The sequence below is a fragment of the Strix aluco genome, chromosome W, assembly GCF_031877795.1.
Source record: "Strix aluco isolate bStrAlu1 chromosome W, bStrAlu1.hap1, whole genome shotgun sequence".
Taxonomy (NCBI): domain Eukaryota; kingdom Metazoa; phylum Chordata; class Aves; order Strigiformes; family Strigidae; genus Strix; species Strix aluco.
In genome coordinates this window covers 221,717-242,356 of record NC_133970.1, presented here as the reverse complement: position 1 = coordinate 242,356, position 20,640 = coordinate 221,717, and the positions used below count along the sequence as shown (strand labels likewise).

Below are 20,640 nucleotides of genomic sequence, written 5' to 3'. Positions count from 1 at the left end.
ATCCATGCTGCGGGGCCACGCTGGGGAAGCACACGACCCGTCCGAGCCGGTAAGCGGTCATTGCTCCCGTGCTTTGTTGACTCAGAACCGAAGGACGGGTGATGGAGCGCGGCGGGAGGTACACACCCCCACACCCGCTGACCCGCCTTGGCCTCTCCCAGGGCGCTGCCCCCGGGGCGCTGCGCGGCCCGGTGCGCCGGGAGGGACGGGAGAAGGGAGAACCCTTCCTGGCCCGGGGGAATCGGCCCGGCCCGGCGCGCCCCCCCCCCCCGCGTAGGGCACCGCGGCTCCGGGCCGGCCCCGCGCCCTTCGGCGGGGCCGCGGCGCAGCCCGGGGTCAGGGATCGGAACGGCCCCGCTCCGGGCCGGGCCTCCTCGGGCGGCTGGGCTGGGCGGCAGCGCCGGGAGCCATCGCCCCCCCCGCACACACACACACACACCCCCCCCCGCCCCGGGCTGCGGGAGGCCGCGACCTGCCCGGCCCCGGCGCCTGCCCGCGCCGCGCTGTGAGGCAGCGGCAGCCCCGCAGCCCTCCCCGCCCCCGGCACACTCCAGGGAGCCGTTTCACACGGAATCACACGGGAGCGTCTCCCCCATCTGTGCAAGCCGAGGCACCCCCACCCCCACCTTCTCCTCAGTCCCGGCTGAGCCTCCCCGCCATTATGTTCCACCATCTCCCGGCCAGGCCGCGCCGCCCTTAGCCCGCCCGCCCGGGGCCGGAGCCGCAGCCGGGCCGGCCCGGCCCGCAGCAGGTGTGTTTGCATGGGGGCGCTGACTCGGCGTGCGGTGGGGGGTCGCCGTCCTCCCGGCCCGGCTCCCGCCTCGCCGCGCGCAGGCCCCGCCACAGCAGCGGCCTGCGGGGCCTGCTCGGCTCGGCTCGGCGCGGGCCGCTGCCCGGAGCCCCGCGGGCGGCTCGGCGGGGTGTGTGTGTGTGTGTATGGGGGGGGGGGGGGGGGGAGAGGGGGGAGAGGGGGGTCGCTCGGACGTCGCCGTCCCGCCGCCTCCTCCCCGCCGCGGCCTCCCCTCCCCAGGAGGCCCCCGCCGGGCCGGGTTCGGCCGGGCCCGCTCGGGTAGGGCCGACCTCGGGCCCGGGGCGGTGGCGGGGGGGCGCTGAGGGGAGGGGGCCGCGGCCCGTCAGCGAGATGCCCGCGGCGGCCCGGCGAGGCGGGAGCAGCCCGGGCTGAGGGAGCGCCGGGGCGGCCGGCGGCGCGCAGGCAGCGGCAGAAGATGGTGGTTCTCCCCCAGCACGGGGTGGGGGTGAGGGCTGGGGAGAGAGTGCCAGAGCCGCGCTCTCTCCGCAGGGGAAGGGGGGGCGAAGGGTTGTGCCCGAGACCTTTGCTAACAGTTACAGGTGCAGCCCGGAGAGCCGCGGGGCCTCGCTCGGGGCACAGCCTGGCCGGGGAGCCCCCGTCTCACGGCAGACCCCGGCGAGGACGGGGCTCGGCACATAGGAGGCTGTTGGTGGTCCCAGTGCGAGGGTGAGTAGCCACGACAGCAGCGGGGCGAGCACCGTCGGGGCGCGGGGCGAGCGTCGGCCCCGCAGGCCCCGGGCGGCTGAGGAGAGCGGGGGAGCGGGCGAGGCGCTGCGCTGCCGCGGGGCGGGGGGGCGCCGGCCCTCCCCCGGAGGGGCTGCGGCCCCACGGGGAGCCGTGACCTTGGCGAGGAGCCGCCCCGGCGGGAGCCGCGGGGCCGAGCAGGCGGCTGCGCCCAGCAGCCATCTTCGCAGGCTGCGCCCCGGCCTCCCCCGCAGCCCTGGGCGTGGGGGGGCGGCCGGGCGTGGGGCTGCGGCTTCTCTTCTTTCGGTGCCTCCAGGAGAGCGGAATAGCTAAAAAAAAAAAAAAAAAAACAGCTCAGCAGCCAAGTCGGGTGTTGCGAGGAGGGGGCAAAGGAACTATTTTGCAGGCATCTCGCTGCTGCGGAAATGGATTTCTTGAGGGGAGGGAGGTGCGTGCGTGGGGATCTTTGTAGCAGCGCTGTGCAGGGGAGAGAAAATGCCGCTCGCGCGGCCCCAGATGCAGCGGGGAGCGGGGAGGGCGGGCGGGAGGGGACCCGCAGCGGCCGCCCCAGGGCCGTGGGCATGAGGGGGCCGCGGTGACGCCGATCCGCGGCCGCCGTGGGGAGCGGAGGGGGGAGCGCCCCGGGTCAGCAGCCTGGCTCCCCGCCTGTGGCCGAGCCTGCCTGGTGCTGCAAGAGAGATCCTGTGAGGATTTTTATTGCGGTCTCTTTGTTAGCTACAGACAGGCACGCACACACTCACAGCTTTCAGCCAGGTTGTGGGAGGTAAGTGGGGGAGGAGAGGAAGGGAGCGTGTGGGGCGGCTCTGGGGAGCACGGGGGTGCGCGGGCCGGGCTCGAGGGGAGCCGGGGGGCAGCCCTGCCGCCGGCCCCGCCGCCCCAGCAGAAACGGCCTCTGCGATTTTCAGGGACTTGTTGGCAACTCAGCGAGGGTTGCCATAGCTTTTTATGTAGGGTGACCAGAACCGGCTGGAACTGGTTTGAGGCAGATCAGCTCCTGAACACAATGCAGTCACTGAGCTACTACAGTGGGATAGCTTCCTCCCTTCATGGCAGCCAAAAGCAGAGGAGCTTGCAGAAAGATACCATCCCAAAACAGTATGTGAATGCACACTTTAGACACACAGCACTGGTATGTGGCTAATATAGTCATAAAGGATTCTGTATGTAAATGTACATATTTGCAGTAACTGAGATTACTTTGGCTTTTCGTGCCTTTTTATGCTTAAGGAATGGGCAAGAGCTGAGATTTATGACCCTTATTAAAATATTTTTGTTTTGCAAGGGTGGGACACTGGTTATGCAGTCTATTTTAAAACTAAACTGAATAAAATTGATTGAATGATTTGTAATTGTAGTTATGCTTGCGACTGAAGAATGCTGCTTTGCATGCTGTTTTATTTACAGGGTGCTGTCTTGTGGTTTTCTTCTTTAGGAGATGTTAAAGGGGGGGGGGTGGGGGGGAGGCTGTGCCTTTCTGTAAGGCCAAAAGGAAACAATGTTGTTGTAGAATTGTGCATAAAAGCATTGCAAAGATGCTGTAAGGCATACTCGTTTTCCTTTTTTTTTTTTTTTTTTTTCTCCTTGTAGGCCTATTGATTGGGGCTGCCTTTAACCCTTTCATATTTGCAGAGGTAATGCATCTGTGGCAGTAACTGAGCATTGGCTAAAAAAATCTTTCAAAGGTCAAGGTTCACAAGGTGAGATGTGGTGTTTGGGGTGTGAATATAACAATAGTATGAAGGTACCTGTATGTGAAAAGTAAATCTGGCTCCTGACTGCACACTTGGCACGTTAGTAAGGAGACAATTGTTTAAGTGTTACTGGGGAAATGCTATTAACGTCCTCCAGTTTTAATAGGATTAAAGCTATTACTTGCAAAGACTTACTGATACCTTGGCTAAATACAGTATTTTCACTGAAATATCTTCTATCCAGATATACATTTTTTCACAGCGTAGAGATACGGAATAGGCCTCTGAGTGACAGTCGTAAATTGTGGACCACATGGCAGTGAACTGTTCTGTGTTGTATTACAGCATTACACATTCAGAATTTGCTGCCTAAATATTTAAAGGTTGCTTGTTTGGCCATATCCGAGTAACCGGATACTTGCTTCTGAATTAAGGTCTTCAGTGTTAAACATGTACTTAATGTAGCCTACACAGAAAAAAACATATAGAATAAATAGTATGGCTGGTGTTTCTTAAACTGTTGTAACCCAGGGAGGATTTTGCAGCAGCCAAGTGGAAAGATGTATTTTAGGGGTTTGATGGAGCTCCAGTGGGTTATTAGTGGCATGAATTATAATATTGTGCAGTAATGAAATAAGAATAGGAAACCGGATGGGCAGTGCATCAGCTCCTGAGGGATGACTACTTTTAACTCAAAGCAAGGGATAATGGATAGGATTTTTTTTTTCCCCCCTCTCATCTAAAAAATAAATGTGTACTTAGATTTGAGCTGGCATTTGATTCTTACAGGGAAAGCCGAAGGATTCAGAGAGCGGGAGAGGGGGAGAGATAAGAAAGCAGTAATGAATATAGCAAAGGGAAGAACAAAGGCTGTTAGAGCTTACACATTGGAACACTAAACATTTTGCCTTGGGGATTCTTGTGCTAGAACTGTTACTTCCTATAACAGGAAATCAGCAACCCTAGCATCTTAACCAGTATGATTTTTTTTTAAAAAATCTGACCAGTCCTGGCTGTGTTACCTGGTTTGGTAGTCTACAATCAAGATAAATATGGAGGCAAAACATTGAAAATGTTCTGTTCTAGTGTGAAATTAGGGTGTTTTTTCCTCTGTGCTCAGCAGAATAGACAGTCTTAAAAACCTTGAGAGGTTGTGGATATTGGGTAAGTTGTATGGTGGCTGATGGTAGGCAGGGTGCCTGCATCAGAGAGTGACAATACAAGAGAACCTCTGTTTCTGACTGCAGTAGATTACGTAAGGTATTTAGATATTAATTGTAGAAAAGTGAAAATATCATGCTAATGTTTAGCCTGAAATGACGGTTTTGTGGGTTTTAATGTAGCTACAATGTGTGGTTTCTCAGATTTGATAGGGCAGTAAATAGCTTGTTTGGTGGAGCAAAATGCCTGACAGATCACTGTGCTGATTTCTGTTCCTATTTTTCGTAAGTTGGATGCAGAGGTTCTATATTTGACTATAGACATCTGTAGGAAAATTATGCTTGCAAACATGAATTCTTGTTGCATGATAGGAATAGTAGCTATTGCTGATGCTGATGCATGTTCTTTTCCAAGTGTCAGCTAAAATTCATATGTTACAAGAGAGCACCTTTTAGATTTTTTTTTCTTTAGACCAGAATAGTAAGAAGTTTTAAAATTGCAAGTTCTTGAATTGTCACAAAATCCGATGTATCTGTTTTGTTTGGATTTTTGAACACGATCTGTACTATGAATTTTTATTTTTAGCAAAGGAGGTTTTGAATTTGCAGGGATTTTTGTAGGCTGTAAGATGAGAAACCTGAATAGATGCTGGAGTCTGCAGTGTTCTTGGTGAGTTTTATTTCTTTTAGTCTAATAATATTTGTAAATGCTCTTCACCAGATGATTCTGATTTTGCATGTAGGCCGGCTTTCCAGCAGAAAACACTGCTTAATGTTGGAGGGCTGGTCCTCTGTATCAGCAGTTGTGATCTCATTTTACATTGAGGCTTGTCTCAGGTATTTGATCTTGAGAACAGGGGTAATGATTTATCAAGTTCCAAGAAGCCTCTTCTGAATGAATTAAATAACTTTGGTTTTCTTAGAAATGTCAATGTGTGTTAAAATACAAATATGCATACAGATGGCTGAGAATGTATGTTTTAAAAAACCCCAAAACTTGATTTAGGGCCTGTTTGTTGCTGGTGTTGCACAGGCGGGCCCTGCCCAACTTGGAGTGCTCTCACCGAGACTGTTGGCAGCTGCTTCATGCCGTTTCTGAGCAAGAATTGCTATCCACTTTAAAGTACGTTAAAGGACATAGGCAGGAAGCAAGTGTCATTTAGAACGTGATTCAAATTTACATTAAACTGGGAATCTCAAAATTTTATTCATGATTGTTGTACATTGGAATTATTCACATGTTACTGCCCCAGCCCATTTGACATGTAGAAGTACAAAATTAAGCCATTTTTATAATTCATTTTTAAGTAGAGTGCAAAGAATGATATGGGGATTTACTTGCTTTTTGTGAATTCATCTCCATTTTAGGAGGAATTTGGGAAGTTGCTAGGCTCAAAACCTGAACTGAATCTCTTGATGAATACAGGTAGTTTTCATTTGGCCAGCTGTAGCTAGAGATGGTCCACTGAGCTCCATATGGCGTGGGAGAGGAGATACCTTGCTCGTGTGCTGAAATATCCCTGTTCTTTTTGCCAGCCAAAGGCTGATAGTGGTGAACTTTGAACCAGTCGCGCATGTGGTTGGAGGTGGTTCAGTGGTAGTGTGAGATGAGGAAGTGGACAGGCTTCAGAAGATAACCCCTCTCTTCCTTCCCAAAGAGAACCTGAGATACCCATTTTGCAAAAAAATAAGAAGGTTCAAAAATGGAGGAGTCGGACTACAAGATAAGGCTTTTGAGGAGTCATAAACTACAAGTAATTCTATCTTGGCTGTTAAAAAAACCTTGTGGAAATTTGCTGGAGAAGACAAAAATTCTCAAGAACTGTTTTTACTTTCCCCTATTGCAGGGGAAAAGGGCTCATCTTTTAACAGGTCAGATAAGAAGGATCCATAATCAGATGCAGGATATAGTAGGAAAGAGGACAAAGGCAATTGCCTGCTCTTTTGTAATCAGCTACAGGGTTGGATATGTTTTGAAAACAACGGTAACATGCTTATGGTTGTAAAACAACTCGGGCTGCTTTTGGGGCTGTCTTGTGGGTTTGAGATGGCTTGGTAACATAATTGCAAAACTCAGCTGAGCCATAAGCACGGAGAGCATTTTGTCCTACCTTGCATTAAAGACTGAATAAGAGACTCCTCTGCAGGGATCTTGCATTCCTAAGGCTCTAAACCTGGATCCATTGGACAAAGTTGTGCCTGTATGAATTAACAGCGAACAAGGCAACAAAAGTTCTTAAGCTTTAATCTGGCTGCAACTGCATCTGCCTTCTGTGCGTGGAGACAAGGATCATTCTCGTGGCTTCTGGGACTCCCAGATGATTTTGTTTACCAGGAGAAGACAATGTGTGTGCACACGCAGGGTAGGTCTGTAGCTGCGCCAGGTTATAGCAACGCCCCACGAACGTGGTCCAAGTGCCATTCGGTATCTCTGTGATCTTTTCCATCACTTCCATCTTCTGCCATCCTAAATGTGATTTGCTGCCATTGCTTTCATTCCTGGCGGATGTGATTTTGGATCTCCAAAATTTGTATGGAAGACACTCCTGAATTGAAAAGTTAAAAACATTGTAAACAATTACAAACAAACTGCACTTTTATTCAAATCAACAGAATACACTTGGTAATTCATTGACTTTGGTAGTTTTATTGCTTGTTTGTTTTCAGCATTTGGTAGTTTAAAACAACGCCTGCAGCCAGTGTGTGGATTAACAGGCTTCTGTGGTATTCTAGAACTAGATGAATGAAAGACTGAGTGGAGGAATGGGTTTGTTAAATATTTTTTTTACCGTTTGGTAAATACTTTAGTAATTCTTCTAAAATAATACTGTCTTTTGTGTATGATACTGAACAATGTTTTGGATTAATAGTTGAGAAAGGTTGGCATTCAATTTTTTTTCCTCCTTACGGCATCCCAATTTGTTTATAGCATCTTAGTTGTACAGCTCACGTGGAAGTAGATCAAAGTCAAATGTCAGCCGGTGTTGTCCGCTGTGGAAGGAGGCCGCAGGGACAGCCTTATAAATCACAGCCGCTAGCAGAGCTTTGGGTAGCTTCACTCCCTGTCCCGATCCCAAAATGCTCCACCCGACCATGGCGTGAGCTGGGATGGTGCTCTGGATCAGCAGCCGGTGGGCAGTGATCTATCTGATAATGCTCTCTAGCTGGCTTCTGGTTGGTGGTGCGCTCTGAAAATGCATTTAGATACTGTCGTAAGTGGGTGGCAAGGCAAGTGAGTGTGAGTAGGTCTGGATGCTAGTTAGTGATTTAAATCTTTTTTACTGTGAGGGTGGTGAAATGCTGGAACCTGCTGCCTTGAGAGGTTTTGGGATCTCCATCTCGAGAAGTACTCAAAACCTGGCTGGACAGTGTCCTGAGGGTCCTGCTGTAGCCGAGCCTGCTTTGGGCAGAGGAGTTGGAGTTCCCGAGGTCCCTTTCAGCCTCAGCTATTCTGAGATTCTGTGAAATGCCTGTTGAAAACTTTTTTGGGCTAGTAAAGAATAAATCTTAACATTTTTCTGAAACTGTCAACAGCAAGGTTACTGCATTGAGGGGAAAAAAAAAAAAAAAGCTAAAAATTTTAATACTTGAAATACTGGGCTAATACTTACCCTCCAAAGCTTTTTTGAGGGGTAGGAGGGAGGAGGAAAATTGGTAGAATATGCTCTTAGAAAACCAGAAGTGCAGATTCAGATTTCTCTTACTCTTTGAGGCTCATGCATGGAGACAAATTGGATTTTTCTCTTTTTTTTTAAAAAAAAAAAGGCAAATAGATACAGTGTATAGAGTTGAAATAGCAGATTGCTTGGTATAAATTTTAACTGTAAAACACCCCATACTTCACAAAGATGTTTACATAAGGACTGGCATGACCCTGTTGATAGTATGGATGATAAACAGGACCATTATCCTAAGAAATCAAAATGGTGCCTATTATGAAAGTTGTATTTCTGGAAGCAGGAATCTGTCTGAGTTTTGCAACAGTAACAAGTCATGGGACCTTGATAAGGAAAAAGGAACCTGTATTTTATGTGAATGTGATAGACATTGCTGATTGTGGTTAAAGTGGCCTCTTGCGTATCCTACTTGCCTGCTGCGTGTTTCAAACCACACCGAGTTGTGATTTGAGATGTGGTTCTCGTTTCCTGAAGAAGGTTTGGTGGTTGTATTAGCATATTGCTTATGTCTTTCTTTCAGATACTCAACTTTCAAAGTAAATAATCAGAAGTGTTAGTCAGTCATAATTACTGATACATATTGAATAACCAATGAACTGCTCATAACCTGTGTGTTAGGCTGATGTTTGCCTAATGTTAGGATATGTATTACTGTAATTCTGATTGAATCACTTAAATCTTCTCTCCCTGATGAAATTTCTTGGCATAACAATACAGAAACTTTTTAAAAAAAAAAAAAATCTTTTATGCTGGTTAGGCTTGTACTACTCCCTGTTCAGGCATTTTGTTCCAGAATGAGCATGGTGTTATTTAGGCATCATTACTCGTGTTTGAAGTGGAGTAATTACACCAGATTATCAGAATTTTGTTCTGGAATAGTGTGTCTAACTGGTAATTTATACCAGTCTAACTATAACAGAATAATTGTTATATATGGTTATACCAGAAGTATTCTTCCAGGATCAAGACATTAGCACGTGCTAGACACTGAAAAGTGGTGACTCAACCTTCTTGTTTTCACAGTACTGAAAAGAGTGCTGATTGTCTTTGAAGAACATACAAAAGAAAAGGTCTCTGCCCTAAAGAGTGAACAGTCCACAACTGTACGTAGTGCGAGTGGAGGTAAAAGCTGTAGGAAGAGTTTAGGGAAGGTAAAGGAATGTAGTCACAAGAACTTGAATTCCTTAAGTAGATGAAAAATAAAGTCGCGTTTTTTCCTGTTTCCTTAAATAATGAACAGACTTGCTGCTGAGGGAAGCTTGAACTGAGTAGTTGTTTGAACAAAAACATGGAGTTACATATTGTAAGTGTAGACAGTTATGTGGGATTTGAAGGCAAAGGGTAGGAATTTAATACGGTAGAAAAGAGGGGGCTAGTACAGACCATTACAGCAGTTTGCACAGAGTCACTAGACTTTTGGTTGAGCAGTGAAGATTTGGATGAGCAGGAGGGTGAGTATCAAGGAGGAAAAGTTGGTCAGTTCTTTAAAGGTTAATGATGAAATAAAAGAATAAAAATTGATCATTTAAGATGGTGCTTGTGGTCCAGAAAGGATAGTTAGAAGCTTTCATGTGTAGAGAATGTGAACTGGAAAAGTATTGGAAAGGGAGGAGGATTATTTGTCATTGCTAGGCCTGGAAAGCTTGAAGTTGTTCTTGTACCTGGCAGACAAAAATCAGAGTTTTGAGCAGTTTGGAGATATGACCTGTCTGGGAGCTGTCAGGTGATTCTGTTTTGTCTTTATTAGGCTGTTGAACTTCCCCGAAATGAGTCTGGTTTGAGTGTTTACAGTTGCTTGGCTTTACACCAAAAAGTACCTTTTAATTTCACCAGCAGTTTATAGGCAGCTTGGCCTTTCTTTTAGAGAATACTGTGCCCCATCTGCAGCTGTCCTAGAGCCCAAGCTACAAGATAAATAATGTTTAGAAAGCGAGAAAAAATGTTTTCTGCTGTGTGTTTCTCTGCTCCACCCCTGTCTTGGCAGAGTACGTGAAAGGGTAGTTTGGTTTGGTTTTCCTCACAGGGCTAGAGTCCCTCCACCTGGCATGGGTGTGGATACAGTGCTTGAGGAGGAGTGACAAAAATTCCATGTAATAAAACAAAACTGCCTTTATTAATCCATCAGAAGCAGCTATTTCCTTCTAAGCCCTGGTATTTCTTCGGTTGATATTTCTGTCACTGCGTACCTGAGCCTTCCTCACATCAACACGAGTAGTTGCTGTGAGAAAGCAGTACTTCAGGGTGGTCTCGGGAGTCCCTGATAACAGGGCAGAAGCTCCGGGACGCACTGCATCTTGCAGATGTTTCCCCCTTTTTCTGGGGATCAGCCTTTTAAAATCTTTGAATACATCCTTGGGCTTTCCATCTTAACAGCCAGGATTTGAAGGCCCAAAAACTTTTACAAGAATTTAACTGTTTCTCCTGGGTGTAGCATCAAATTCTTGTCCTGCTTGTTTCTTCCACTGTCAGTAGAGAGTTGTCACGGACTCGTTCTTGTTTTGACATAATTACCCAAGCGAGTGCTTCACTGTAATGTGTTACCAGATGAACTGGAGTGAAAAGGCTAACTGGGAAAAGTGAGACAGTGGAACGGTCAAGGGGTATCTTCCTTTGGCTAAAACCTGTGCTGTTTTCTTCACGCTGTTCATAGAAAGCACTTACTTCAGGAGATGCGTTTCCAAAGGAAGAAGAATGTAGGAAGTCATGCACACATGCTTTGAACAAAGCATGAACACGGACAGTCTGGGTTTATCCTCCAGAGCTTAATTCACACCTTGCATTTCAGCAAGATACTGATGTACAAATAAGGGTGGATGTTGTCACCGAGGAGATTAATGGAAATGGTGAAGTAAGCATATTCAGAGCCTGCTGTCTTCAGTTTCTAAAACCCATGGTATCTTCCCAGAAGCCCTGTCGCCCACCATCAAAAAGGCAGAACCCAGAAGCATTGCACCTCACTGCTCTGTGGCTCTCTGGCTGTGTAATTCCCATTGGCCATATCCAGAATTCTTTCCTTTTTACTTACTTTTATCACTGAATAACAGGTAAGCAAAGTAACACTAGAATTTTTAAAGAAACTAATTTTCTTTAATAATTTTTCTCAAGCAGTTCAATCACCCTAAAGGTTGCCCATCTTACAACAGAAGTGATAGGCTTTTCCTGGCGTTCTCCTGGTATGGGTCAGTGGACAGCCAGGTGGAGAGACAGGAAATGGAACTAGACCATGGGAAGGAAAAGCAGTGTTACAAAGGGAGACTGTCAGCTGGAAATGAAGTAGTACTTTGGACAGAGTCAGTAAATCTAGGAACTGACTCTTTATACGAGTATCCACGTAATTAGGGGTGTTTAATTTATCTATCCATTGTTCATAATGTATACTTCAAGTTAGCATTTCTCTGTTTTGAGGTGAATTTTGTTTCTGCTATTTAGAAACTAAAATTTTTAAAAAATTCTACTTTGGACAAAGATGTTTGAGGAGGTGAGGGTCTTGCAGGTTGTTTCTTTAAATATGATTTTGTTTGTTCTGTCTGAGGAATGTATCCTTGATTACATACCTTGTGGACACAGTTCAGTTCTGAAGATCATCTTAATGGCAGCCCTCTGATGCTGGGCTTTCACACCTTTGTGTCTCTCTTTGGAGACACTGAGCTTTGCTCTCAGCAGTTTAAAAGCAGTTATTAAAGAAATTCTAGTTCCTGGAAAATGGCGATTTCCTAGGGAACCAGGAACTTGCCTCATTTCCTGAAGTATTTGCAGGCATCATGTTGGCCCAGAGAAGGAATATACTAACAGCTTGTCTGGCAGCCAGGGTGTTAGTTGATTTTGATCTTGGATAAAGGGAAGGAGTTACTGAAAGGTTTTTGGAGGAAAAAAAGGGAAGACTGTGGCTTCAGAGCCCTGGCAGTTGTGGCAGAAACATAGTTTATATATGGAATCTTAAAAAGATGTAGTAGGATAGTGGGGAAGAGATGAATAAGATGTCCAGGTTCCAGCTTGCTTGTTTATCAAGACTGGTCATGTCATCTTCTGTCCCTTTTTGTTTAACTTAGATTGCTTTAATGGTTTGAAGAGTGGGGGAGATTCTTCGTAAGGGCAGCAGCAATTCTGGGTCCCCCATGTAAGAAGAAACCGTTTGGTTCTCGTGCTCTGGTAGGGCATGGGAGTTGTTCCTTCTGCATGCGTTTGAAAGACAGTTGCAACTTCACACAGTGTGCTGTCAGTGGGTAAATTTATGGTCGCAGCTCTCCAGACCTCTGAATTCTGTTGAGATGTTTTCCCATTTTGGAGTTAGCCGAACTGAGTTTGTCAGGAATGACAAATGTATCTCCTCTGCTATGCAGTTTTGCTCTTAAACATACTTGGATGAAATACTGAGTAAGTGGGTCTTTACTTAATTCCTTGCTGTTTGTGCTGGTTTTGGCTGGGATAGAGTGAATTTTCTTCATAGGAGCTAGTATGGGGCTGTGTTTTGGATTTCTGCTGAAAACGGTGTTGGTAATACAGAGATGTTTTTGTCACTGCTGAGCAGTGCTTGCACAGTGTCAGGGCCTTTTCTGCTCCTCACCCACCCCACCAGCGGAGGGCTGGGGGTGCACAAGGAGCTGGGGGGGGACATGGCCGGGACAGCTGACCCCGACCAACCCAGGGGATGTCCCAGACTGTATGGCATCTGGCATCGTGCTCAGCATAGAGAGCTGGGGGATGCCCGGAGTGATGGCGTTTGTCTTCCCGAGTCACCCTACACGTGACGGAGCCCGGCTGTCCCAGAGGTGGCTGAGCACCTGCCTGCCGTGGGAAGGGGGGAATGAATTCCTTGTTTGGATCTGCTGTTGCTTTACCTGTTAAACTGTCTTTATCTCGACCCGTGAGGTTGTTCACTTCTACTCTTCCGATTTCGTCCCCCATCCCACCAAGGCGGGGAATTAGCGAGCGGCTGTTGGTGCTTAGTTGCTGGCTGGTGTTAAACCATGACACTATTGCTAAACGTTAATTAAAATCCAGTGTATGTAATTAGAGGAAGTTTTATACTAGGAAGACTTTCTAGTTCTTATTGAGTGCATGTAACAACTGTAAAAAGACACCTATGGACATGTACAATCAGAGTACAAATAATTAGTATCTTGATTCGTGAAAAAACATGTCAATTAAGGCTTTATTTGTGTGGTTTTACATGGATTCAATACGCTTTGGTCTCTGGAATCTTTTCCATTTAAATCTTACAGAAACTTTCTTTGTAATTTTGGTATTATGTGTGTATGTATTGTTGCGTTTATTAGATAACTGCCTTTGCCATTGTGGCCCCTTCACAGGATCTTGAAATCCCTCAGGCAGAGGGTAGACTGAGGTCCAGGTCTGCAGCACTGCGTAAGTGTGGCAATCATCTTCCTTAGGTACAGGAAGGAGAGTTGAGCTGTACTGGTGACTTGTCTAGTCTTTCTTGGTTTTGAATAAAAACTTGCTTTTGAATAAAGGGATTTTAAAATCTTATAATGAAGTAAAACCAGTATTACCAGCATTATGAAACAATCTTATGTCTGATAAGTAGAGATTATAACCATATGCTTTACAAAACTAGTGAAGTCTTGATGATGAGCATTTACCATGATAGGCTATTATATAGTCTCCATTAAGTAAAGGAATTAATTAAGAGAGCAAATTCATCAGTTGCAATGGTATATTCCTATTTTATAGAGAATGACATGCTGGGTTCAGCTCTGCAGAAGGACTTGGTGCAATGAAAAGGAGTTAATAAGTTAGACAAAGCCACAAAACCATGAAGTGGACCATGTAAACAATTTTCAAAACTGTTATATATTTGTTTGAAAATACATGAAATGTCTGTGTGTATTCCATTATCCTTGATAATGGAAATTTTCCTCAGTTGCCTTTCTTAGAGTCCATAATAACTTCAGGTAGCCAGTGTTCGTGAATACATAAGTCTTGCAGATTTTTGTCAAGCAAAGGGATTATGCCATTTTAATAAACTGCATCTTTCTGAGGAACGGTTAGTGCTTCGTGTGTTGATAATGATATGCATAAAAAATATGTATTTAGACATGTATGCATTTTGATTAGTTTTTCTTAGCATTATTACAGCTGAATTCAACAGTCAGAAAGTAGTTTCCCTCCAGAGCTCAAGATAATGAGCTAAGAGGAGGAGGAAGTGAGCTCCTGAAGTTGTTGGATGCGTCTCCATTGGCAGGTGGCTTCCAGCAGACCTTCTGCCGTGGGGTGTGCAGCTTCTTGCTCGCCTGAGCTAACAGGAGCTCGGAGAGCACTGGTGTGGTCAGTCACACTGTGTTGCTCTGGTGGCCGGTGTTAGCTGAGACTGGAGACAGAACGTTGAGTGATAAAATGAGAATGTTTTCCAGTCCTTTAAGTGCTGATATAAAGCAGAAGGGCAGACAGGATGCTTCCTAAATGGGTGCTTTCTGACAGTAACACCTTTTAACGCTGAATACTCACTTGGGCCTGATAATTACGTTAAAAACAGCTCTGTCACAACAACACAAATCATACCTGTGCGTGGTAATGAAAGAGAATGAAAAAATGTCTGTCTGTGCTTTCTTTAACTGATTTTTGTAGATCTCTACAAGTGATTCCCCTGCACACCTCTGCATATTATTGAAACCTTTGTGGAAAAAGGCAAATGTCACAGTGGGATTTAAATGTAAAAGCACACCCAAAGTTAGTTTTTCTTTTTCCATGGCGTTTGTAAAGTTTCAGTTTTGAGTTACCTGTTATGTTGGGGAGTTGGAAGAAGAAAACCCAACAGCAGAGGCCAATGGCAAACAAAAAGAGCAGTATCTGGAAAATGTTATCTGTTAGTCGAAAGAAAATCCTAAAGATCTGGTGTTGGTTAGCCTAGAAAGGGTAAGTTTGAAGGGAGACGATGGTCTCAGAGTAAAGTGCTGTTGCAGAGAGGAGAGGTGAACAGAACCACATGCAGTTCATTCAGATTGCATCAAGAAAGATTCAGATTATGCAGTAGGAAGTGTGTAAGAGTGAAAACTGTGAATGACTAGAATAAATTACATTGGAGGCTGTAGAATCTCTGTTAAGGAAGGTCTTTAAAGTAGGTGAGACACCTGTCAGGATTAGTGTAGATACAGCAGATCCTTCTTTAGAGTTGCTGAAAGACAGCATTGTGAACATTGGGACACTTACCCCGTAATTCTTATAAAGCAGTTTAATTTATAGAAAACAGTGCAACAGTCTCAAACTGTTGGTAGAAACACATTTGTTACCATCTTCGAGAAGGCTCCTTGGGTTCATAATGCAAACATCAAGGAAAATCTAGAGTTAGGAGGAATTGCAAGTGCCTCATGTTGTTTTTATGGAAGTCTGAAGTATCTTGCTGTAATCACAGTGTATGTGGGAGAGGGTAGGAGGGAGTGTAGGAGAGGGGGCAGGAAGAAAGTCACTGAAGAGAAATTTGTGTGTAGAATGAAATCTCTAGGTTACAGTCTGTGAAGTTGATTTCTGTAGCTCTTGGTGTCATGGTTTGACTGCACACTTGCACTGGAACACTGTTCTGTAATGTATAGTATCTGCAAGTATTACTTCAGAAGTGAAGGAACACCTTTCTGCATGGCATATATGAACATACGCTTATGTTGTGTAAGACTGTGCTGTTGGAGCTTAAAATTCTGAGAGGATGACTTTCTGTTTATTTTACAGATTTGCTTGCAATCAAATAGATGACCATGGGGGATATGAAGACCCCAGATTTTGATGACCTTCTTGCAGCCTTTGACATACCAGACATGGTTGATCCAAAAGCAGCTATTGAATCTGGACATGATGACCATGAAAGCCACATCAAACAAAATGCTCACGCAGATGAAGACTCTCACGCCCCGTCATCATCTGATGTTGGTGTGAGTGTCATTGTGAAAAACGTGCGTACTATTGATTCTTCTGAAGGAGTAGACAAGGATGGCCACCATTCCACAGGCAATGGCTTGCATAATGGCTTTCTAACGTCATCAGCTCTGGATAGCTACAGTAAAGATGAAGGGAAGTCACTTAAAGATGATGGGTCAGCTTCTGAGACTACACTGAAGGATTCAGCTTTCAACCAGTTTAGCCCAATATCAAGTGCTGAAGAATTTGATGACGATGAGAAAATTGAGGTAGATGACCCGCCGGATAAAGAGGAGATACGTGCAAATTTCAGAGCAAATGTCTTGGCAGGATCTGTATCTCAGCAGGAATATGACAAACTAAAGGCACTTGGAGGGGAGAACTTAATTAAATCTGGAATCCCAGTTTCAAGTAGTATAGATAAAAATAAAGTTGCTAAACGAGAGACAGAGACAAACTCCATGAATTTAAGTGTCTATGAGCCTTTTAAAGCTCGAAAAACAGAGGACAAATTGCTAAAAGACAATTCTGAGAAGCTTCTTGAAAACAGGGTACTTGATGGAAAACTGAGTACTGAAAAAAGCGAAACAAATCTTGCCAGCATTACACAGTCCAAAGCAAAGTCATCAGCAAAGCTTTCTTCATGCATTGCGGCAATTGCAGCACTGAGTGCTAAGAAGGCAGCTACGGATACCAGTAAAGATCTACAGTCTAATTCAGCAGAATCTTCTCCATTACCAAAAGACATGAGTGAAAGTCCCCGGGCTGTAGAAAAATCACCTGAATCTCAGAGTCTCATTGATGGTGCTAAAAAACCATCTATCAAACCACCTGATAGTCCCAGAAGTGTATCGAGCGAAAACAGTAGCAAAGGGTCTCCGTCTTCTCCTGCAGGGTCGACACCAGCAATTCCTAAAGTTCGCATAAAAACCATCAAGACTTCTTCCGGAGAGATCAAGAGAACTGTTACTAGAGTGTTGCCAGAAGTCGACTTGGACTCTGGTAAGAAGCCGGAGCAGACTGCTTCCATGGTGACTTCCATGACATCTCTCCTGTCCTCACCAACTTCTGCGGCTGTCCTTTCCTCTCCTCCCAGAGCTCCTCTCCAGTCCACCGTTGTCACCAACGCAGTTGGATCTGCAGAACTTGCGCCAAAGCAGGTCACTATCAAACCCGTGGCTACTGCCTTTCTCCCTGTTTCAGCGGTTAAAACAGCAGGTTCACAGGTTATTAATTTGAAGCTCGCTAACAATACTACAGTGAAAGCCACTGTAATATCTGCTGCTTCGGTGCAGAGTGCCAGCAGCGCCATCATCAAAGCTGCCAACGCCATACAACAGCAGACTGTTGTGGTGCCAGCATCGAGCCTTGCCAGTGCTAAACTCGTGCCAAAGACAGTCCATCTTGCCAACCTTAATCTTCTGCCTCAAGGTGCTCAAACCACCTCTGAACTCCGCCAAGTGCTAACGAAACCTCAGCAACAAATAAAGCAGGCAATAATTTCTGCAGCAGCCTCACAGCCTTCGAAAAAAGTGTCTCGAGTCCAGGTGGTGTCATCTCTACAAAGTTCTGTAGTGGAAGCATTCAATAAGGTGCTGAGCAGCGTCAATCCCGTACCAGTTTACATCCCAAACCTTAGTCCCCCTGCCAATGCCGGAATAACGTTGCCAACACGAGGTTACAAGTGTCTGGAGTGTGGCGACTCGTTTGCTCTCGAGAAGAGCCTGACCCAGCATTATGACAGGAGAAGCGTGCGAATTGAAGTGACGTGTAATCATTGCACAAAGAATTTAGTTTTCTACAATAAATGCAGCCTTCTTTCCCACGCTCGTGGACACAAGGAGAAGGGAGTTGTAATGCAGTGTTCACACCTGATTTTAAAACCAGTCCCAGCAGATCAAATGATAGCATCTCCTTCAAGCAATACTGCTGCGCCGGTGCTTCAGAGCCCCGCGGGAGCTGGCACGCATGCTGTGACGAAGATCCAGTCTGGCCTAACTGGGACAGTAATATCGGCCCCGGCAAGCACGCCTGTCATCCCAGCTATGCCGCTGGACGAAGACCCGTCGAAACTCTGTAGGCATAGTCTAAAGTGTCTGGAGTGTAATGAAGTTTTCCAAGATGAGACATCTCTTGCAACTCATTTCCAGCAGGCTGCAGACACAAGTGGACAAGTAGAGTATCATATGTTTAAATTCCAATGTTTCACCTATAAGCCTAGGAGACTTTGGATATGCGTTTACTTTCATTTAGCTGTTAATTACCTCAACCTCCGTGATTAAAAGCATAAACAAAAACAGCAAAAAAACCTTGCAAGCACTTACATAGTGAATGTCAACATTTTTAAAATAAGGGTTTTCTTAGAATTTTTTAGCCCAGAAGTCTGAAATTTACGCTATTTTTGCTAAAATTTAGCGTTAGCTTTTTTTACAGCTGAACATTATAATACTGAAATTAATAACGGTCTTTACTAAGAATTTTTAATGATTCTCTCTGTGCTTTGGAATTTGAATAGCCTATGGAATCCACTTAATTGGCACCCTCATTAACAGCCCGCCTATTCAATCTGAATGGTGGTTTTAAGTGATTCATTCTTGGTTTGTCTTCAGTTTTTATTAATTTCATACAGCACCATAAGTAAGCTAGGCGTTCCTCTTACCTGCAGGGACTCTAGGCAGTGAATAAATGGCACACTGATCCTGCTGGAAGGAGATGCATGCTGTTCTCTTCAGGTCTCTTTAACAAGTGCAAAGTGGTGCTCACTAGCATGCATTTCTGTGTGACCATTTGTTTATTTGTGTTGGTTTTCCTTTCCTCTTAGGGTTGCTAATGAGTTAAACTTACAAACCATTTTGAAATTCTTCACTAATGTATGTGGCCTAATCTGAAAGAAACACGTCATTCAATAAAAGTTAACATTAATCAGTGTGCGATGTATTTTATAATCTTATAAGAGTTAAGATAGTTAATTAAATGATACAGTTAGATTTCTGTTGGGGCGTGCCAATTAAAAGGGATTCTGGTGTGTTTCAAAGCATTCAGTTGAGCTTGGTGTTCCAGCTTCTTGCTATGTGGGAAGCTGAAAACCTGCAAACACACTCAGACTGATCAAGACAGGAATGCCCCAGGAATATTCCTGGGAGTCGCACAGCAGTGTACAGGATAAAGGTTTTTAAGTCCTGCAGTTAGGAAAAAGCCCACTAGTCACAGAAGGGCAGACAGGTTCGTGTCAGAATCTGCGAAACTTAAGACCTTTTTCTGTGGCCGTGAAGCAGCTGCTCCGCGCCCACCACTACAGATAGTAATGTGGAGAGATTTGAATGTGGAGATCATCCTGACGATGTGGATCACGTGGCTCTGCCTCAGATCCTACTTCGCTAACTGGCTAGCAGACCTAGGCTGAAATTGCCTGGATTCAGTGAAATACCATGTGAGTGAATTTGTTTGCAAGAAGATACTACAGACGTGTCTACCTGAAGTGAGTTTAAGCTTTTTGTCAGAAGTTAGCAGAACGTATTTCATCCTTAGATCTTGCTGCAGTTTTGAATGGTATCTAATGGCTGACCATGAGTGTATTCTGCACCAGCTCGTTACTTAATACTTGGTAATTGTTTTTAGCTAACTGCTTTGCCGGTGCTTATTGGTGTTAGATTTATCTTTTTTTCCGTAATAGGTCCATTAGGTATCATTTGGTATGCTAAGATCGAGTAGTCCTTGTGAAAACCCTGTTGTTCTTGGTATATAAAATCAAGCAATTAAGAAGGCACCAAGATAAAGCAAGTGGATGAGAGACAGACAGATGTACTGAGAATAGGTTGGGAGGATGAGGTAAGGATAAAATGAGACAAGTGGAGAAGAACAAAGACAAAGTGATGTGCTCGCTTTCTGTGGGGGCCTTTTTTTGTATGGACGGATAAACTGAACAGATTTGTGGAAACTCCTTTTGCCCTTTCCTGCCACCTCTGTCTGGCACTTCTGCCCTGTTGCTGCCGAGTTTGTTCTCCCTGCATGTCCCATTAGATACTGGCTATGCTGGTGATTTACTATGGGGAAGCAACAGAGATACTCCTAGAATGTCAATATATAACTGCAGTTAGGTGGAAAGATCAGTGTGGGTACGCAGCTGCTGCTCCTCAGGGAGGAGAGCTGATGAGGAAAGTGCAGGAAGCAGCCGGCCTTGCCCGCTGCCAGTCAGTGTGTTCGTGTCTCTTGGTGGAAACTTGCTCTCTTAAGAGCTGATGTATGAACAAGGCCTTAATACCTGCTTTATTAGGCCATGGATTTCCAGGGTTTAAAAAAAAAAAAAAAACAAAACCAAAAAACAAAATCTTTTTGCTGCAAAGCACTGGAGGAGAAGAAGCTATTTTCATGTTCATTTTTAAAAAACAGTCTTAATAAGCATACTTTTAAATCTTTGTTGAAATATCCTCTTAAAAATTAATTAAATATTTTTCTTAGTCCTTTTCAAATATCGAGCAGCAGTTTTCAATTCTGTGCTGGTTTTTTTTCACATTGCATTTTATTGCATACTGCAGTGTTGCAGCTTTTCTGAAATGCCCGGCATAGAAACTGTTTAACTGAATAGTTGCTTTAGTGAGAGCAATACATCCTGTTTTCTTGATAAGTTATCTTTTTGTCCGTTTTTTTTTGTCCCAAGCATTGTTGCAAGGGTAGTGTTTTCTGAAGAAAGACTCTGTATAGGCATTTATTAATAAACATTTTGGTACTTT

At 45.1% G+C, this 20,640-nt stretch overlaps 1 protein-coding gene across 11 annotated transcripts in view; it reads left to right on the top strand.

Annotated features, from left to right (window-relative positions):
* The first annotated feature begins 645 nt into the window (after positions 1-645).
* LOC141917628 (zinc finger protein 532) overlaps positions 646-20,640 on the top strand; it is a 49,417-nt gene continuing 29,422 nt past the window's right edge. For 3 of the 11 annotated variants that reach the window (XM_074810969.1, XM_074810959.1, XM_074810970.1), the window contains exons 1-3: positions 1,236-1,477; positions 3,104-3,213; positions 15,725-18,084. In XM_074810969.1, coding sequence (XP_074667070.1) covers positions 15,745-18,084 — 2,340 coding nt within the window. In that variant the 5' untranslated portion in view covers positions 1,236-1,477; positions 3,104-3,213; positions 15,725-15,744. Of the gene's footprint in view, positions 752-1,235; positions 1,478-1,884; positions 1,944-2,067; positions 2,280-2,440; positions 2,646-3,103; positions 3,214-15,724; positions 18,085-20,640 lie in introns of those variants that run through there. The other 8 variants (XM_074810960.1, XM_074810961.1, XM_074810965.1 and 5 more) reach the window with 8 other exon arrangements.